Genomic DNA, 21,378 nt, shown 5'->3' on the forward strand with positions numbered 1-21,378 from the left:
GGACAAAGGCAGGGAGCCCCCAGCAGCTGTTCTCCAACATGGAGAAGGAAGATTTCGGGTGTTTGAAGATTAGAAGGAACAGATTAGTCATTTATCAGAACTGCTGGGACTGGGAAAAGATTGCTTTGTTGGCAGTCATAGTAAACGCCCCAGGAGCCCACTTTCTATAATTTTGCACAGAGGAGCCCCAGATTCCATTGTTCATAACCTACCAAATATGATAAATCTGGCAAGGGTCCTGTGTAGGCCCCTTCAAAACACATGGGGACTGTGCAGAAGTACTGTTGTGTTCTATGCACGAGAGCCCTCTCTGCTCCTGTGGTTTCCAGCAACTGGTATTCAGGAGCGTTACTGTGGAGGCAGAACATAGGCACCATGGCTAGCAGCCATTGATAGCCCTCTCCTCCATGAATTATTTGACTAATTCTATTTTAAAACCATCTAAGTTGAGTTCCACACACTAACTGTACTGCGTGAAGAAGTACTTTCTTTTCCTCTGTCCTGAAACATCCAACATTCAGCTTTATTGGATTTCTCCAAGTTCTAGGGACGTGGGTGGTGCTGTGGTCTAAACCACAGAGCCTAGGACTTGCCGATCAGAAGGTCGGTGGTTCAAATCCCCGCGACGGGGTGAGCTCCTATTGTTCAGTCCCAGCTCCTGCCCACCTAGCAGTTCGAAAGCACGTTAAAGTGCAAGTAGATAAATAGGTACCACTCCAGCAGGAAGGTAAACGACATTTCCGTGCGCTGCTCTGGTTCGCCAGAAGCGGCTTACTCATGCTGGCCACATGACCCAGAAGCTATATGCAGACAAACGCCGGCTCCCTTGGCCTATAGAGCAAGATGAGCGCCGCAACCCCAGAGTCATCCCTGACTGGACCTAATGGTCAGGGGTCCCTTTACCTTTACAAGTTCTAGCATTATGAGAGAGTGGTGAAAACTTTTCTCTATCCACATTCTCCATGTCATTCATAATTTTATAAGCTTCTATCATGTCGCCTCTTCCTTGCCTTTTCTGTAAACTAAAAATGCTGCGAGCTTTCCTCATAGGAGAGTCACTATCCCGTTTCTGAACATGGTCACAGGGAGGTGGGGGTCGCTTATTAATGGTGATGTACATCCCAGAATCCTTTGCACCCTTGCAAGTGTTTTGCTTGGGCAAAACTCCCCCATTGCACCGATGAGCCGATGGTCTTGGGTCAAACCAGCCTTGAAGCAGACCCTCTTGGCAACATCTTCAAGCCTTCCTGGTCTGCCAGCGTGTCTCTCTGTGGCCATCTGCTATGTCCTGAATGGCTTCCATTCCCCCGACTGCTCCCCCTTCTTGGCTGTGTCTCCTCCAGTGATTTACACACCTCTCTGTCCTTTTAACAGGCATCCTCTTTCTTAGCAGCCTTTTCCTATTTGTTTTTTTAAAGGGTATAAAGATGTGAGAGAGTGGGGAGGAGCGTACTAGGTAGCAACGGGTAGGGGATGTTGAACATCCTGGATGAATTTTGTGAACACCCCAACATTTTTTCCTATATTTCCCCAACTCTCCTTAGGCAACTTATAAGAAAAAAAATGCTCCTTTTCCCTTATGGGGTACCCAAGAGCCCATATAGAGTCCTTTTGTAGGTTCTCTATCGGTAGAAGAAAATAGCAGAGGTCAACCAGAGAATAATGAGAAGCAAAGCAGCTAGTAAGCCTGATCTTTATTAACTGTTGCAACAGGTTGCTCACAACCACATGCAGGGGGCAGGAGGGACCCTCAACAATGGTGCGCATGCCCTTATATAGACTTTTGAAATTGTCCACCCTGCAGCCCAAGACCACCACCACCCATACATCATACATACATACATCAGAGAATCCTGTCTGGCAGGAAAGCTGTTGATGGGTTTACCTGGCTATTAATGGGTTTACCTGGACAACCTGGTTATTCTTTTGTGATAATAAATACTTAATTCCTGAGTCCAGGTCACAGGCTCGCCCTATTCATATCTTAAATGTGCCCTTAAGGCAGGATTTGTGAGCAAACAGACAATGGGGAGGTTTTCTCATTTCTTCCCTCCTTGCAGAGAAACATTTGAGATCAATTCGGGAGGGACAAAATGGTTTCAGGACTTTTTCCTGTACTGTTTCAGACATGTGGTTTATATATTTATGTATGTGTTTGCTTGATACATTTATTTTATATCTTAGACCTCATAATTCTCATAGCACAACTAATGCAAGCAATCACATGTAGCTGATGCTCACAGGTGAATCTCCGACTTTTTAGATGTTCACAACATTAGATTACCAGCCGTTTCATACCAACGCCGACAGCTGCTCTATTTCGGACATTCACTTTTAATGTATATCAAGTACAAATTGGGGTAGAGAAATCTGTGGCCTTCCAAATGCTGTGGGAATCCCATCAGCCCTGCCTAACGTTGCCAGGAACAATTGGAGGTGTAGTCAAGAAACATCTGGAGGGCCACATCTGCTTGTTGCTGTGGAGGACCACGGCTTGTGTAAAAGCCAATTGCTTTTCAGCACAGTCTTGGAACATATATGCAGGAAATCAGCTGAGTTCGCAGTTTGATGCACCTTTGCTGGCAAATGCAAGGCTTGCTGTCTCCCTGTGGCTCTGTCAGGCTGCCCTTACATCCATTCCACCATGAGCACCTCTTGAGCCAGGATTGAAAGCTCGCAGATCTCAGTCCAAGTACACGTGGAACCTCCAAATTGGCCCTTTCTCACATGGTTTTAGAGCTGGGCCCAGAAAATACTGTGAATTGCTGGAAACCATCTGGGGCGATAGGGGACCAGGCAGGAGGAACAGGGCATGGGTTTGGAAGATCTCACAGATCTCTGCCTATTTGCCAGCCTCTTGAGACTGGGAAGGGTCTCCTGTCATCATTTAGGGGGCTTCTGCCTCCAGCTGCTTGTCTGTTAAGTAACTAGAGAGCAGCAGACTTCTGGACTGAGGCTGGGGGAAGGAGAAAGGCAGCCAAGGAATTTGGGTTGGAAAGATGTGTCTGGAAGAGGCTCCATCTTTCCTTGTTTTGTTTTTTGGTTTCTTGTGGGTGGATGTAAACACAAGCCAGACTTCCTGTGAGAGGGAGGAAAGGGGCCCAGGATTTCTCTGGATCATCTTTAGGCAGCCAAGAGAGTGGAGCAGTCGAAGCAGTAGAGGGTGAGAAAGTGGTAGAGTTGGGATAGGTTTGGGGCAAATGCGGCGAATGCTGAGGGTGGGAGCAGGGCAAGGTGCCTCCATCTCTGAAACAAGCTTCACTATTGCATGCATATATGAATGATTTAAACACACAGTCCCTCCTAACTGGGAGATTTGTGTACGTAATAATAGATTCCCAACAAAAATCCACTTTTAAAAGTGACAACAGTATCACACAACACTCCCTGCCTAAACTGCCCCATCCCAAGGCATCACCCCTGATTAATGCTGGCAGGAAGACATCACTTGTTTCTGTCATACCAGGGACAAATTTCTTTTGTATTGAATCCATACCCCGCCCTTCCACCCCAAGGACCCCAGAGCAGCAAGCAAACACACAACTCAAAAAGAAAAAGCAAACACCTTCAGAACAGTTTATAGCACTGGTGTCCAAACTTTTTTCAAAGATGAACTGAACATGCGTGAGGGCTGGACAAAGTTGTTGAGCTTCTTTTAGGATTGCTCCCCACAGAAATTGTTGGGTTTAACTTACATTTACACTTAGATGTTGAGGAGACAGAAGAGAACAGTGACTGTGGTCAAACTTCAATGAAACAAGCTCTTCATTATTGTTGGCATCTCCTTTCCTGGGCTTTAACTCCTGAGACTCTACAGCAGCCTTTGTCAACCTGTTGCCCCAGATGATGGGAGACTACAACATGCAGCAGCAACAGCAACAGATAGCATGAGAGCTGAGGCATGATTTGATGAAGTGAACATGCGCGAGGCTTGACCATTTTGCCTGACCTTCTTAGAATCATTAAAATCCAATGCAAATTTTATGCAACGATTTTATGCAAAGATTATTGCAAATGGCATACTTTTCATTTCGTCACATGGATGACAAATCTATACAGGTGTTAAATCACTCTGCCTTTCATATCTGAAGGCCAGATGAAAAATAAATCCAGAAAGCTGAAATATATGTCAGGAACATTGTAAAGTACATTACACAGTGATAAAGGTTGTCTGTCAACTTTTAAGTTCACAACATATGAACAGGAACATAACACCAGGTATACTTGTTGTGTCCAAATATATTTATACCTGATTTAGACCAACTGACATTAACTGGGATTTTACAATGTATTCATCTCAATTGGGGGGCGGGGAACATGCCTGCACTAATGCGAAGGGTGAAACAGAGATCTTCTGGACTGCAACTGAGGGATCCCCTCCCCCTCCTGCTTGCACATAAGTAGGAGTGGGATCGGGGCTGCTCTGATGGGATCCCTGTCCCCTCCTGCTTGCACGCAAGTTGGAGTTGGGATGGGGCTGCTCCGATAGGCAGTGCGAAGTCTCCCTTCCCAGCTGAGGGATCCCCACCCCCTCCTGCTTGCACACAAGTAGGAATGGGATTGGGGGTGCTCCGATGGGAAGGGAGGCACCACGTTGCCCAAGCCTCGCCACTGCTGCTCTCGGCCCTCCTTCTCCACCTTCCATGCCTGACCCACTGCGCACCGCTTCCTCACCACCACCAAAGAACCAACAACTCAGGGGCAGCCCAGGCTCATGGAGAAAGGAGATAGAAGCCTGAGAGGAAGGGGAAACATGGCAGTTGAGGTCAAGGTGGTGGCTGCCCCTCTGCCACCGCCATCGCTGCAGCATCAACGTCCTGAACGTGTACTATAGTATTTATTTATTTAGCCACATCCGCCCCCCCCCCCGGCCGACCAGATTGGTCAACCCAAGGAGTCACGCAGCCAGGACTCCCTAATGGCCACTCCCCCTGTGCAGAGGGGAGAGCTCATGGCAAGCCCACAAAAAGGAAATGGCTTTGGTGGGCAGGCGCTTAGGGGCCGCAAGAGATTGTTTTTTCAAAATTGCTGGGGGCGGCATTTGAAACCAGCCCGGGGGCCACTTTGGACATGCCTGGTTTCTAGTGTTTTAAAAAACAATTGCGATCAAAAACAGCCCAAAACAGTTACAGTTAAAAGCATTCTTTCATCCAGTAATCTCAGGGTTGCCAGGAACAGTATCCTTCACCCACCAAATGTGCCTCGGCAAGCTGAATATTCACTTCCTTCTCACAAGCTGCTCTGTTCATCAGCATTCTATTGTTGACACGTTTCCCCTCAGCAGCTGGAATGTCCACAAACATCCCATAGCATCACAGGAACTCACATCAATGGCTAGGTTGGTGCCCCATATGCAGAAAGATATTTTAGCCTATGTAAAATGTGACTCTTTACAAGACTCCTGTTTTGCCATACTGTATGTGACTGGGAGTGAACATTTTTGCCTCCCAGGTAGGAAAAATGGTTCTCTCAAGAGCCGGTTCACTTCTCTGCCTAATGCCTCCTGCCTTATTTTTAAGCACAGGCGAAGGGCAAGTGATCCATTTTATCTTTGGCCAGTGGAGAAACTGTGTGGGTATTGCTTAATGACAGTCTCTTGGCAGGCCCGCTGGCCTCAGTCTGTGCCTTTGTGGTTTCCAATTTCCGTTGCATGTCTGTGTGTTTGTATCAGTCTGAATGCAATTATCCTCCTTGCTTTTGTTTGTTCCCTTTCTTCCAGGCTAAAAATTTATTCCTCCGCGCGCCCCCCCCCCCGCCCGCTCCCTTCAATTTTGTCCGTCTCCTTCGTACAATTTCCAGGCCAGGTTCCAAAAGGAGTTGGAAATGGCATGACGTCACCTTGTGCCCTGCTGCTGCTGCTGCTGCTGCTGCTGCTGCCCCCGGCATTACGTTCCTCTGAGAAAGGGGTAGATCCCTTTCCAGGCTCCGTTGCCAAAGCACAAACTGAACCCCTTTGCATTAATTTAAACAAGGAATGATCGTGTGCTTTTGCAGTTTGGGATATACATTTTCAAGCTGCTCTTGGAGACCACCCTTTCAAACCATTTTAGCATGTGTGGGGAGGCAGGGGGATGTTGATATGAGCAAGTGAGATTTAGTAGCTCTGGCTTCCAGACAGGGACTATTGTACACGGGTCCGTTGGATCTTACTTTTCTGTGTGTGCATTATCATGCACACATGCCCGGTTTTTTGGCCCTGGACTTCAATTGCTATTCTGCTGCTTGTCATCCACGTCAGTGGGAGGAACTTGATGGGAATGTATCTTGGATGTGCTTTCTGTCTCCCTCCTTAGTTGCTCCTCTCCCGTTCCACTACTCCTCCCCCCCCATTCTGCTTATTTCTATATCTATGCGTACAAACATTTTCATTTTAAAAAGCAAAAACCCAGAAATTTTACAATAACTTAAGAGTGCAGATATTATCAACCTAATCTTGTAAGTTACATTTCAAAAAAGACAAAATAGAGGCTTGTGCTTTTGGATGTGGAGGGGCAATATCAGTTTCCATTTTGGGGTGGGGTAGGGGTAATACTGAGGGTTATAAAGCTTTCTTGCTTTATATTATTGCTCCATATTATTGCTATTTTTAAAAACCTGAAGTACATACTGTGATTAAAATCTCCACATATTTCTGTGTGCAAATCTTGAGATACTTTTTATTTATTTCATAAAATTTCTACACCACTTGATTGTAAAATAAATAAAAAAAATCTCAGAGCTTTTTACAAATGATAATATGTCCTCTTAAGTAGACATTAGGCAATCAGCACAAATAGGTTTATTTCCTTTGTCGTTGGGGGCTGCCAGAAACAAGGGGGCTAAATTGTGCTCAGTGAAGAGCAAGCATCGTCATGTAAAGGAATTTGCCTGTTACATTCCAAGCTGGCAACATGAAAGGCTGTTATTCCAATGAACTCAAGGTAGCAGACATGCTTCCCTCTTCCTTCCAATTTTAACCTCACAACAACCCTGTGAGACTGGTTAGGCTTAGAGGCAGTGACTGGCACCCAAAGTCACCCAGTGAGTGTCATGGCTGAGCAGGGATTTGAACCAGACCACACACGCAAAGGGCTTTGAGCACCTGAAAAGCGTTATGCAAATCATAAGTTTCTATTCTTTCCTGTGCACACACCTCATTCCCTCATCCATTGTGATGGAAGACAGTAATGAAAACTAGAGCTAAGGATGTCACATGCAGCCATGCGCAAGTTCCACAGACCCAATGGTCTGACTCAGTATAAGGCATGTTCCTATGTTCCTGCGGATTTGTAATATTTTTTCCTCCCTTAAAAAAAGCAGAAGCAATAACAAATGGTGAAAGGCTGCAACTGAGAATTGCTTGTGTTTTAGGCCACAATAGTAGATTCGGTTTTAATTCCTTTTTCTTATTTATTTAGGTCTCTCTATCTGCTGGTTTCCACAGCGACACTGGACTCACTGAGAGGGAGCCAGAGTTGTCTTTCGGCCCAGAAGCATCAATAACATTCTCTTTGGACGTCTGGCTCCAACATGCTTGGCTTTCTATGAGGTGATTTTTGGAGAGGGAAGGTGGTGAGGCCTCGGTCATGTTGGCCTGAGTGTGTACAGTTGAAGAATTCCTTGGGGCAAAGAAGAAAACAACTCTTGCTGGGGAGCAAAATGGCGGCTTCTGCTCCCTCGCCATACACCTCTTGAACAGGCCAGGTGGCTGCCATTAACCTGAGACCACGTCCCAGACACGAAATGAGCCAGAACACCAACTCCCACTTGGCCGATTCACCCCAGCTCTCCAAGAGCAGCCTGCTCAATATCCTGGGCAGCCCTCAGCCCGAAAGGATGAGCCTCTCCGATTCCCTGCCTGCCACCCCAAAGAGTGGCACCCCTTCGCCCGGCCCCCCTCCACAGCTCCCCTTGTTGAGCGCCGGCTGCCTGGACGGTGACTGGGAGAGCCGGGAGGAGCTGCGCTTGCGGGAGCTGGAGGAAGCGCGGGCCAGAGCCGCCCAGATGGAGAAGACGATGCGCTGGTGGTCAGACTGCACCGCCAACTGGCGGGAGAAGTGGAGCAAGGTGCGCGCCGAGCGCAACAAGGCCCGAGAGGAGGTGCGCCAGCTGCGCCAGAAACTGGAGACCCTGACCAAGGAGCTGACCGGCCTGAGGCGGGAGAGGCAGGAGGTGCTGAATGAGAACGAGCAGCTGGGCAAAGAGGTGGCCCGGCTGAAGGGAGAGGGCAAAGGGGAGAAGGAGAAGGAGCTGGACAACCGGGTCGCGTCCGAGAAGGAGAGCGAGGCCTCCCCAGAGCAGGAGCCCGTGCGGGATGTGGGCTCTGAGAGGCTGCCGAAAAACAAGGTAAGTAGGGGGATCGGGGCACAAGTGGCCTGTTTCATATGGAGGGCTCGTAGGGATAGAGGAAGCTGCCTCATACCAGTCCATTTGGTCCATCTCGTACAATATTATCCACACTCTGGGATTTCAAGTGAGAGTGTCTCCCAGCCCTGACTGGGGGTTGAACCTGGGACCTCTTGCACATGGCGCAAGATGCTCTGTCCCTGAACTGCAGCCCTTCCACTGAAAACAAATCAGGGTTCCAGACCTCATGGTTGTGAAGAAAGAGATGACTTATTTACTTATAGGGGAGAACAGTCATTGTAGGGTTAGGGGAAAGGCCTGTGTGTTTATCTCGTGCCCCAGTAATTGCACCAAGCAAGTGCAAAGTTTCAACTGCACAACCTTGCCAAAGTTCCTTGTGAGCAATTCTCAATAAATAGCCTGGAATTCAGAACTTGAACAGGTGGAGCTTTTCGCACCAGTTATTTCAGTGCCAGGAACAGCTTCAGTTAACTGCATTCTGCATATTTAAGGTGCAAGGGCTGTTTTAAAAGGTGGCAATCTTCTCCATGCATGACAGGGAGGCCTTGAGGAGGTCGCATGGAAAGTGGGGCCAGCCAGGATAATTGTCAGCAGTCATTTAACCTGTCAGTTTATTTCCTCTTGTTTAGCACAACAAGCCACACCAACTTCTGGTATCCAAATACTTTTCCTGTTTTATATCTTGATTTACTGAAATACAAGTAGAGCAAGACATTTTTGTGGGTGTACAAATTTCTTTGGGGGGTTCTAAAAACCCAGCATTTTCACAGAAAGCCAGAGAAAGGTCTTTGCAGACCCTCATTTGTCTTTTGCTTTTATCAATCCTCTGGATGCCGTGCCTTGAATTGCTTGCCAGTGTGGTGTAGTGGTTAAGAGCGGTAGTCTCGTGATCTGGTGAACCGGGTTCGCTTCTCCGCTCCTCCACCTGCAGCTGCTGGGGGACCTTGGGCTAGTCACACTTCTTTGAAGTCTCTCAGCCCCACTCACCTCACAGAGCGCTTGTTGTGGGGGAGGAAGGGAAAGGAGAATGTTAGCCGCTTTGAGACTCCTTAAAGGGAGTGAAAGGCAGGATATCAAATCCAAACTCTTCTTCTTCTTCTTCTTCTTCTTCTTCTTCTTCTTCTTCTTCTTCTTCTTCTTGCCTTGAACGTCTCTCTGGCCTTTTTGTTTCCCCTCCCAAAAAACTGAATATTTTTGGGGGGATGAGGAGGCTTTTACAAAGCAACTGAAATGCGAAATAATGAGGCGTTTTGCTGTGAGAAAGTGCAGGGATGGGAATTTTGGCTCCCATAAAGAGCCAGCTGGTACACATCAAAAGGAAATTGCTTGGACTCAAAGGCAGAGGCCGATGGGAACTGATGGCTGAGAAGATAATTTCACATATGCAGAATATAGAGGGTAGAGCAATTTGTCGTCTTCAGAGTAGTTACAATTTGCTAAACTCCTCCCTGTTGCCTGTGCTCTAGGACGATGGAATCGCTCTATGGTGTCTTGGTTTACTGGCCAAGCACAGCACTTTGGGCAGAGAGTTGCAATCAGGGCTAATGGGCAACTCATTCACCTTCGCATTTCGTTATATTTATACTAAACACTCTTAGATGACAATTTGGCAGGTTTCATTGAGTACCAGTAAATTGCCTAGTTCAGGCAATCCTCCAGTCATTGTGTGAAATACCAGAAACAATCCTTAGGTTCTCTCTCTCTCTCTTTCTTGCATAGCTTCACTCGCCATTGTTTTGTTCCGGTTGCCATGATGTCCAAATCTGTAACTATCAGTTGCACTTGCAAACCTGAATTGCAAACCATGGTTTGAGGTGGGATTTCAATTCCATTTTGGAGGACATTGGAAACCATGGTCGATTCAGATGCAGGGACACAGGAAGCTTAAATAGGAAGCTTATTTTGCCTTATACAGTCAAAATGATTGATCTGTCTAGCTCAGTGTTGACTACACAGACTGGCAGGAGCTCTCTACAGTTTAAGGCAGGGGTCTCTCCCAGCCTTCCCTGGAGATAACCAAGGATGGAACCTGGAACCTTCTGCATGCAAAGCAGATGCACTGCTACTGAGCTTCAGACATTCTCCATGGCAAATTATGTTTTATGATAAACTGAAAATGAAGGTGTGCTGGAGAGAGAGGAAAAGGGTGCAAGGGAGACCGTGGCTCATTTCCTGTCCTTGAAACCACGGTTTGGAGTTGCTATCCCTTCCCAACATGTGACTGCGAGTCTTGAATAGAGCTTCTAACTTCCCCCTCCTTCTCTCAGTCCCCTACGCAGCACATAGGTTCTGCATTAAGTTTTCCCTCCTAGCAAACTTTTATTCCTTTACAGAATTTCGACACTTTCAAGTTCAATGATTCCTTCTTTGCAGATAGAATGTTCGTGAATATTCTGTGACATCACAGCAGTTCAGCCAATAGCGCAGGAGCAGCTGCTTGCAAGCAAATGTTTTGTGTGTGTTTAACATGAGAAATTATAGATAATTAATCGCCCCTGATCCGATCGGCATTGTAACTTTGTTTGTATGTATGTCACTTTCCAACAATAAACATATACCTAAAGAATACACTGCAGCATGTAGAACATGCTAGAATAGCCTTTGCCAGCCTGGTGTCTTATAGTTCTTTTGGCAGAGCTGACTGGGGCTGATGGCAACTGTGGTCCAAAACATCTGGAGGGCACCAGGTTGGCAAAGGCTGCACTATCATAACATTGTTGTTGTTGTTGTTTAGTCGTTTAGTCGTGTCCGACTCTTCGTGACCCCATGGACCAGAGCACGCCAGGCACTCCTATCTTCCACTGCCTCCCGCAGTTTGGTCAAACTCATGCTGGTAGCTTTGAGAACACTGTCCAACCATCTCGTCCTCTGTCGTCCCCTTCTCCTTGTGCCCTCCATCTTTCCCAACTTCAGGGTCCAGGGAGTCTTCTCTTCTCATGAGGTGGCCAAAGTATTGGAGCCTCAGCTTCACGATCTGTTAGTGAATTTCCTGGCAACTGGCAACATTCACTAGAAAAATCATAATAGCCCCCTCCAGTTTCTCCCATGCACATTGTTTTGTTTTGTTTATAAACAGTCATCTAAGTAAAAGCCATTATAAGATCATGAAGCAATCATTAATATCTGCCCATATCCTGTTTTACTTGTGTGTTTCACCTTGCTGTGCATGTCTAGAGCAGAAATCCTGCTATGCAAGCCTCGCTTTTCCAGAACGCATCAATTTGGAGGACTGAAACAAGTTCCGCTCACTCATAGACACTTCTCAGAGAGGTGGAAGCAGCTTTTCCCTGAGGAGAGCGAGCTCTGATGTTCCAGCCCTGGAGTTAGTGGTGCGTTCCTGGCCAGGGTTGCTGCTAAGCCACCCACAGGCTTAGCCGTAATCCAGGGTTGTCCTCAGGGTAAGGTGAGAGTGGGAGTCGAAACCTGCACACTGGTAATCAGCTGTCAAGCCCTGCGTGACTTTGTCATTTCAAAAAAGCATTTTATTGCTTTTTCACATATAATAAACATAATTTAAAACGCAAAAAACAATTGCAGCTAGTCTCTCATCTGTATTGAGAAAAAAGCGCAACATTTTAGAGCCTGTTTATAATACATGTTACAGTCTCTCACCCAGTAGGTCTCTGCTTCCGTGGGTCTGAGATTGTCTCAATTGACCATCGCATCTCATATGGGGAATGAACAGGGTGGATTTGATTTAAATCAAATCAATTTAAATCACGATTTAAATTACTAGTCAGTAAGACTTGATTTAAATCTTTTTCTTTTTTTTACAGAAAAACTCATTCTTGGTAGTATAATCTTAATATTTAAACCAGATGAAGGTTTTATTTTTGGAATAATAAATTTTCAGAGTACTTTTTACAGTTATGTCAAAAATTACTGATTTGGTTATACTATAAGAAATACATAGACAGATAATTATGAAATTGTTGTGAGGTTTAATAAGTTAACTGTATACATTTGGACAACTTTTCTGCTGCACCTTATTGGAAAGAAATATAATCATTTCCGTAATAACAATTTAAACAATTTATTTAAGTAAAACAGTAACATTATAGCATATGTAGCCATGTTTGTTAACTGATGTGTTAAACATTTAAAGAAAAAACTTAGAATGAGTTTTAGCACACATAAAAAACTTAAAACAAATCCTTATTTACTGATGAATAGCCTTTGGACAATAAGGTATCTTAAATAGAAAACTACAGTATATTTAGAAAGATTTTTCCTCCAAAAGCATTTTATTTTTAAAATCCAATGTATTTTTTTAAAAAAAATCCAATGTAAATTTTAAAAATCCAATTTTGTGGTGGTTGTTTTTAAAAAAAAAATCATTGATTTTTATCCACCCTGGGGATGCATGTGCTATAGAAGGATAAAGTACTCGCCTTGCCTCTGGCTGCCCTGACCTGGCAAGTCAATTTCTCGGCCAGAACAACGGACCACACCTGAGCATACCATGAGTCTGTAGACAGGCCTGACTTTGGCATTTGTGACCTCTTCTTATCCGCAGTCGCTACAGGAGTTTGAGCTGATGGAGAACCTCCTGAAGAGCAAGCAAGAAGGGCAGGAGTGCTGGGACCAGCGGAGCACGGTCAGCGTCCGCTCATCTTTCGCCCGGCAGGAGAGGAGCCGGCTGCTCTGGGAGGATGTCTCCGTCATCGAGGAGGACGCCACCAAGATCATGGCCCTGAAGCTGAGGCTGGACGAATCCCAGAAAGTGCTGCTCAAGGAGCGGGAGTGAGTGCTGCCTGTGCCACCCCCCTCGCTTGCTGAGGAAGCGCCCAGAGTGCGGCCCTCAGCCTTGCCCTTTGTGTTGTTGTTGTCTCTTTCAGGGACAAGCTGTCCCTCAGCAAGAACATCGAGAAGCTAGAAGGGGAGCTGAGCCAGTGGAAGGTCAAGTATGAGGAGCTGAACAAGAACAAGCAGGAGGTGTTGAAGCAGGTGGGCAAGATCTGTAGCAGAAGGCCCCAGGTTCAGACCTCAGTGGCATCTCTAGGTAGGGCTGGCACAGTCCCCTGCAGGAAACCCATAGCTAAACTGGAATTGCATTGTTCCAGCAGTTGGCAGCAGCTACACTGGTGACAGGGAGTGACCGCTGAGACCACATAACACCGGTTCTGAAAGACCAACATTGGCTCCCACTACATTTCCAAGCACAATTCAAAGTGTTGGTGCTGACCTTTAAACCCTAAATGGCCTCGGCCCAGTATACCTGAAGAAGCATCTCCACCCCCCATCGTTCAGCCTGGACACTGAGCTCCAGTGCCGAGGGCCTTCTGGCGGTTCCCTCACTGCGAGAAGTGAGGTTACAGGGAACAAGACAGAGGGCCTTCTCGGTAGTGGCACCTGTCCTGCTGAATGCCCTCCCATCAGATGTCAAGGAAATAAACAACTATCTGACTTTTAGAAGTGTTTTTAATATTCTGTTGGGAGCCACCCAGAGTGGCTGGGGAAACCCAGTCAGATGAGCAGGGTGTTTTTTATTATTATTATTATTATTATTTATTATTATTATTATTATTATTATTATTATTATTATTATTATTGTTACAAGAGGCAGTGATGGTCACCAAGCACCCACTTGGATGGCTATAAAAGAGGATCAAACAAATTCACAGAGAAGTCTATTGATATGACTGCTCTGCCTCCATGTGTCTGAATACTAGTTTCTGGAAAGCACAGGAGTGGAGAATGATGATGATGATGATGATGATGATGATGATGATAATATGCCACCCATCTGACTGGTGTAGTTCAACATAGAGTAACTTTCTGTGTTCTGTACTTCTGAGTTAAAGACTGCTTGACTGCGCAATCGCATCTGGCTGCTTGGAGTGGGGTGCTTTCATTGATGACAATGAAGCAAGTTGCAACCCAGGGATTCTTGGGGCACAGCTTTTCAACAGGGCAGTGAGGGTGGTAAGATGTCTCAAGCCCCTATCTGAGCCCTAGATTTTGGGTGTTAGACAGGTATGTCCCCAAGCTTGCAGAGAATTCCCCAAAGCCCCTCTTGTTGGACTGTGTTGTTGGACTCCGGTTCTCGTCAGTCCCAACCCCAGGCAGTGGTGAGGGGTGATGGGGGATGGAGTTGAACATCCGGAGAGCCACAGATTCCCCATTCCTGCTGCAATGGCTAGAACAGCCACCAACCCACCAACCCCAGGTTTTCACTTTCCAAGCACTTTGGACTACTTTGGGCTGGTGGGAATTGCAATCCCAAACATCTTTCAAGTCAGTCAGTGGTGATTTTTTACTATCATCCTCTCCTGAGTCAACATTCTTGAGAAAGTGCCCTCATGCAGCCACTCCTGCAAATCTACATTTTAAAGCAAATTCTTTTTAAAATGTGGGGAAAAAATTATAAATATGAGCACAGGGGGGTTCTGAAACATCGGAGAACGGCAGGATATTTTCTTATCAACACAGCAGCTCTCTGCATCCCCCTGCTCTTAATGTGGCTCTTTAAAGTGCTGCTATTGATTTTGCCCACAGACACCAGAGGTAATTTCCAACTTCTCTTTTCAATCTGTCTACAGCTGAACATTCTCAAGGAGATCCACCAAGACGAGTTGGGGCGCATCTCTGAGGATCTGGAAGACGAACTGGGGGCTCGATCAAGTATGGACAAGAAATTAGCTGAGTTGCGATCAGAGGTGAGAATTAGGGGAAAGTTGACCTGGAAACCTGCAAGAACAGCAGTGTCCTTTGTGTTTCCCCATTGCTCACTTAGTTGCCCCCCTAAGGTGTGGTGTAGTGCTTAGAGTGTTGGACTAGAGCGTGAGAGACCAGGGTTCAGATCCCTACTCAGCCATGAAGTTCACTGGGTATGACCTTGGGCGGGACAGTCAGTGCCTCTCAGCCTGCCTAACCTACCTCACAGGGTTGTTGTGAAGAGAAAATAGGGAAGGGAGAGGACCATGTACACCACCTTGAACTCTTTTGAGGAAAAGGCATCATATAAATATAATAAATAAATAAATAAACTGAGCTCCAAACATTTCTTTTGTGGCTCTGCTAGTACAAAAACTTTCAAACTTGTTCCTTTTGACATCTGGAGATGTGAGTTCAAATTCTGAGGCAGACGTGGTGATTTGTTTGTTTGTTTGCCGTGGTGTTTGACTTCAGACTCGGTTGCAGGCGGCCAGTGTTAAGTTGCCTTTTTGGTCCACACGCAGCTTGGAAGAGATGTCACTGAGACATTGGGCTGCCCCAAATGGCAAAGTCGCAGAAAGGGTGGTGGAGGAGCATTCTTTGTAGACAGAAGGTCCCAGGTTAACTTCCTGGCACCTCCGCTTCAGAAGATTTCTGATTGCTCAGCTGGAAAAGATCTTGGCAGCGGCTCTCTAAGCCAGCATTGGCCTAGGTAGAACCAAAGTCTCCACCCTTGGAAAGCTTCCTGTGTCCATCCCAGTAACCCTTGCAGCATCACAGATTTGCACATCACACATGGCTTTATTGGATTATATATAGAATTATAGCCTCTTTGGTATGTGTTCTGTTCAGGCAGTGAAAGTACAGACCTTTTCACTGGTGGCCCCTTGGCTGTGGAATATTCTTGCCAAGGAGGCCCACCTAATGCCAGCATTGTCCACTTTTAGGTGGCAGGCAAAGACATTCCTGTTCTCCCAGGCATCTGGAGACATCAGGCAGCATGTTCAGCTTGCTCTTTTGAACTGGCTACTAATGCCCCATGGGTAGTCTAATTAACTGACCAGGACCTTGCAGTTGTCATCTGAAGAAGCCCTTCTTCATGTGCCCCCTCCACAGAAGGCCGGAAGGTGGCAACATGAGGAACGGGCCTTTTGAGTGGTGACTTCCCGCTTGTGGAATGCTCTGTCCAGCAAGTCTCTCTTGGCGCCATTGTTACATGTCTTCAGGCACCGTGAGAAAACATTCCTTTTTAACCAGGCCTTTGGCTTTTAATTATCTATGTCCTCTTAGAATGGGTGGGATTTTTCTAATGTATTTTTCTCCTTGGTTTTAATGTTACGTATGTTTGGTTCGTTTTGTGCATCTCGCTGAGTCACCATGGCGAAAAAAGAAAAAGAGTGACTAGCAAATTTAATAATGGGGAAGCTGGTTCCCGCAGACATCTTTCCAGCAGCAAGACTGATCCCCTTACACCCTCCTTTCCCCAAAGATGGAGCGGCTCCAGGCCGAGAACGCGGCGGAATGGGGCAAGCGCGAGCGCCTGGAGACAGAGAAGCTTAATCTGGAGCGAGAGAACAAGAAGCTGCGGGCGCAGATTGAGGATGTGGAGGAGGTTCTGGCCCGGAAGAGGAGGCAGACGGTCAGCGCCCTCGACACCGATTTCAAGACCATCCAAGCGGAGCTGTTTGAGAAGAACAAGGTGACATAAGCTTAAGGGAGGGAGATCACCCTGGGGGCGGAAGGTGGTATTTCAGACCTCAGGGAACCTCACTTGTCAAAGCTGACCTTTGGACACTGCAAGAAGCTGATCTCACTGCTGCTTTACTCAGCTGTGACGTTCCTAAATAAATAACTGGGACCCACTCCAAAGCACTGCAGCAGGGAGCTCTCCTGCTCTTGTGTTCCAGCCCGTCAGCTATGTGTACTTCCAGGATACTCCAATCCGTTCTATTTCACACGCAAGTCAGTATTCTGCTGCCCCCTGAGCATGCTGGACAGCTCACTGGGCTGTTTTTATTTCCTTCTCCATGCCAGGTATTTTTTCTAAAGAGTTTTGTACTTCTACACACACACACACACACACACACACACACTTCTGTTCTCCATCCAGACAAGGAAGAATATTATCGGAGTTCGGAGACATATTTCAGCCAGGCAGAAACACTCAAAGAGGAGCCAAGCCAAGTAGAGCATGAGACTCTTAATCTCAGAGTTGTGGATTCGAGTCCCACACTGGGCAAAAAGATTCCTGCATTGCAGGGGGGTTGGACTAGATGACCCTTGTGGTCCCTTCCAACTCTACAATTCTATGATTCTATGAAGGCTGATGGGGTTTATTTTAAGAGGCGCATCAAAGGTTGCTTTCTCACAGTCAACACCAGGGGGCAGCCAACACTTTCCATTTGCAGAGATAGAGATAGAAGACCAATTCAAAGTAATTTCCACAGGGCTGCTGCCTTACTCTGTTGCAGCAAAAACAATATAGAGCAGCCTTCCCCAGGCCTCTGCCCTCCGGAGATGCTTTGCACTAAAATTCCCATCCGTAGCACTGAATGAGACCGATGGGAGTTGCAACCCTAAACATCTCTGGAGAAAAGCTGACACAAGAGCCTTGTGGCATAAACAGGTGCCTCATTAAATCTGTTCGTCTTTTAAGTTGCCACAGACTTTGGTTGTTGTTTTCTGTGCAGAATAGGAACTTGGTAAGAGACACTCAGGATTCCTCTAGATGACCTGTTTATTGAGCATTTGTCCAGATTTAATTTCACAAAGCTTGCACAGAGGTTTATACAGTGGTACCTCGGGTTAAGAACTTAAATCGTTCTGCAGGTCCGTTCTTAACATGAAACTGTTCTTAACCTGAGGTACCACTTTAGTTAATGGGGCCTCCCGCTGCTGCTGCGCCGCCGCCGTGCAATTTCTGTTCTCATCCTGAAGCAAAGTTCTTAACCCAAGGTACTATTTCTGGGTTAGTGGAGTCTGTAACCTGAAGCGTCTGTAACCTGAAATGTTTGTAACCCGAGGTACCACTATACAATATTGGCACTTTTGGTTGAATTTGTTTGCAGAAAGGTTACACCTCTTCTAATCAATCGATGGTTATCCCATGCTTTTTAATGCATTTCCTCATCACTTCCCTAACTGCAAAAACAAACTCGTATTTCCAGTATGCAATTAAATTCCTCTTGCAAAATACTGATAGTTTGGGGGGGTGATGCTCAGAGATCCTTAAGAATGAAACATACAAATTGCACGTCCTCTTTGAAGGTGGCACAAGAGTAGAAACCACCACTTTTCCCTTTAAAATACAGGGTGGGGGTGGGGGACTAGGCAAAGTGGCGCTATTTTTTGTAGCACGTGCAAAACACACCCTAAGCAGCAGGCTTCCTTTCTCGGAGAAGGTTGAGTACTCCCTCACCGCCGTTCCCTCCCACAGGAACTGGCAGATCTGAAGCATGTCCATGCCAAGCTGAAGAAACAGTGCCAGGAGAAGATGGCCGAGCTGGCCCACGCGAACCGCCGGGTGGAGCAGCACGAGGGCGAGGTGAAGAAGCTGCGCCTGCGAGTCGAGGAGCTCAAGAAGGAGCTGGCCCAAGCGGAGGACGAGGTAACCCTTTGCACCTTCCACACTTGTGTCCCCTTTCCCTGACCTTGCAGCAGCTTCTACTCTGGGGAACAGGTGCTCACTGTTCCAGGATGGTTTGGGACCTGCTTCTGTCCTTTCACTCAACTCCCCACCCACCTCCTCCTCCTGCTGTTGTCCCTATATGATGACAGCACAGGCTGTTTCATCTGGACAGGCCTGCATATTTCAACAGTAACACAGCAGCATCAGTTCCTCCTTGCTCAAATATGGGTACCATTCAGGGCATGGCTTTTGAAACTCTAAATTCCTATGGAGCCTGGCATATTTAAGATAATGTCTATTATCTCACAAGCCCAGGGAAGTGATTTGCTTAGGGTTACCCTCAGTTTGGGTAGCTGGATTGGTAGAAATCATCCTTCCCCAGCCTGGGTATCCCCTCCAGATGTTCTGGATTACAGCTTTCGAAATGATGCAGTTATGTGCCTTTGTATGCCACATTTTGCATGATCTGTGTGGAGAAGGGCTTGGCTCAGTGGTAGAGCGTGTGCTTTTGCATGTGAAAGGTCCCAGGTTCAATCCCTGACGTCTCCAGCTATGGCTGGGGAAGGGTCCTCTGTCTGAGATCTCAGGGTTAGGGCTACCAGCCAGAGCAAAAATATACCAGTGATCGGACTCAGTATATGCCCAATTGTGAAAAGTCATATGAGAGTCAAGAACAATTCTTGGCTTTTCCTACTGCCCATTTGTCTGCATGGCTGTTTTATCGCAAGCTGGGCTTGCACAGCTTGGTGACCCACAACTAATCCAAACACAGCCTCACAGTTTGGTAATCCCTTCTGCTTTTTGCTGGCTGCCTGGAACTGCAAGGATGATGGGAGGGGAGGATATCAAGGAACCGGCAGGCTGGCAGATGTGGCTGCAGGGTTCTGCATTCTGCTTGGTACTGGCCTTGTTGCAAGGTATGGAGATAAGTGAAGATGGATTGGACCTTTCTCGGAACCCCAGTCCCCCAAAAAACAATGTACTTGTGTTAGAGGACACTGTGTGTTGAGCCCAAAATTCATTTGAATTACCCGTGCACGAGCTACCGCTTCTGAAGAGGCAAGCAGTATTTCAAAACCAAACAGCTGATTGCCTCTTTGGGAGCGAGAGCTGTGTCAGAGCAAGATCAAACTGCACACAAGGTGTGTGTAAATTACCACTATGGCTTGTGTGCTGCTGATTCTAGCATCCAACTTAAGACTTGGCTGCTGGTGTCTGGCTAACAATAAGGCAAAAAGCGTGTTGGTGGTGAGGGTTCAACTCCACCTTCCCCGACTGGGTTGCTGCCCTCACTTGTCTTGTGTTTCTGTCTGCTCTGCAGCTTGACGAGGCCCACAACCAGGCACGGAAATTGCAGAGGTCGCTTGATGAGCAAACAGAGCAAAGTGAGAACCTCCAAGTTCAGCTGGAGCACCTGCAGTCCAGGTAGGGGGAAGCAAAGATCAGGCTAGGGAAGGTGAGAGATGAGCTCAGGGATGGAGGAAAAGGGACTCGGATGATGTGGTGGGCATGATAAAGCAAGCGGTGGATCTACAGTACTTGGGGATTGATGTATTAAGAGGCAGAGTATTTGAGGCAGGGGAATGAAATTCTATCCCTGCAAAGTTGTCTTCCGCTTTTGCACGGTGGGCTGTTTATTTTACACATACACATTCGTTGTTTGATGACTGTGACATCAGGTGGCACAACCGGATGCAAAACCCAAAGTATTCATCCGTGCACGAGTAAAGGTGCTGCGTACGCAGACAGTTTTTCTTTTGCGGTTTTCTCTGCAGCAGCTCTTGAAGAGGCATGCCATTTTTCAGTGTTTTAGAAAGGCTTGCCTCTTTAGGAAGCTGCTGCAGAGACAATTGAAAATAATTTATTGCTGGACATGCATCACATCTTCTTCATTTGAGTATGCCCAGGGTAGAGAAATTGAATGACACCTTCCTCCTGTGTGCCTGCAGGCAGGGGTGGCTTTCTTCTGCAGCATTTAGCTTGGCTCACTTACTTGAGTGGTCTTTGGCTATTTGTTCTCCCTGCACTTTTCTCTCTGCTCTCTGATGCGCTTGCTCTCTGTTCGTTGCATGCTGTGGTTCAGATTGCATAATCCAGGGCTGGTAACAGGGTGATCCACAAAGGCAGAATTCATGGACAACAGAAACACAGACTTCCTGGATTAGCAAACTGCTTTAGGTGGCTGCAAGTACAATCCTAACCTCCGTCAGGCACACCAAGCAGACCCCAATACAACCTCTTGCTCACTGAACCAGTTTAGGATCCAGTGGATCCGTGGCTGTCTCAGCTCTGCTCTCTCCTTGCCTCTGATGGCTTTACACAGATTTCTCTAACCAGGTGCCCTCCAGACGTTTTGGATTACATCAGCTGGCTGGGGTTGGTGGGAGCTGCAGTCCAAAGCATCTGAAGGACAGTCTGTTGCAGACGGCTGCATTATTATTACTTACATTTGTATCCCACCTTCTTTCCTCCAAAGAGCTCACAGTTCTCCTCCTACGCATTTCAACCTCACAACAACCCTGTGAGGTAGGTTAGGCTGAGAGTGCATGACTGGCCCAAGGCAACCCAGTGAATTTCTGAAACTTTAACAACCAGACTAGCATCCTTTGCCTTTTAACTCCCTTCCTGGATTTGTTCCACGCATCCTCCAGTTCCTAGTTTTCCTTCCCCACCAGACGCTGAAGTTGAAATCTTGACCTTTTTTAAAAAAGCATCCTCCTGAACCAACTCCTGGTAGTTTGCGAGCA

At 46.8% G+C, this 21,378-nt stretch overlaps 1 protein-coding gene across 1 annotated transcript in view; it reads left to right on the forward strand.

Moving 5' to 3' along the window:
* The window catches only part of CCDC102A (coiled-coil domain containing 102A), a 38,784-nt gene that overhangs the window by 9,780 nt on the left and 7,626 nt on the right, over nucleotides 1-21,378 (forward strand). The window contains exons 2-8 of the mRNA XM_081017028.1: nucleotides 7,398-8,325; nucleotides 12,863-13,089; nucleotides 13,185-13,293; nucleotides 14,889-15,005; nucleotides 16,493-16,702; nucleotides 18,440-18,610; nucleotides 19,953-20,056. Coding sequence (XP_080873154.1) covers nucleotides 7,723-8,325; nucleotides 12,863-13,089; nucleotides 13,185-13,293; nucleotides 14,889-15,005; nucleotides 16,493-16,702; nucleotides 18,440-18,610; nucleotides 19,953-20,056 — 1,541 coding nt within the window. The 5' untranslated portion in view covers nucleotides 7,398-7,722. The remainder of the gene's footprint in view (nucleotides 1-7,397; nucleotides 8,326-12,862; nucleotides 13,090-13,184; nucleotides 13,294-14,888; nucleotides 15,006-16,492; nucleotides 16,703-18,439; nucleotides 18,611-19,952; nucleotides 20,057-21,378) is intronic.

This window comes from Podarcis pityusensis (genome assembly GCF_964106645.2).
Source record: "Podarcis pityusensis genome assembly, chromosome: 8".
NCBI classification, from domain to species: Eukaryota; Metazoa; Chordata; class Lepidosauria; order Squamata; family Lacertidae; genus Podarcis; species Podarcis pityusensis.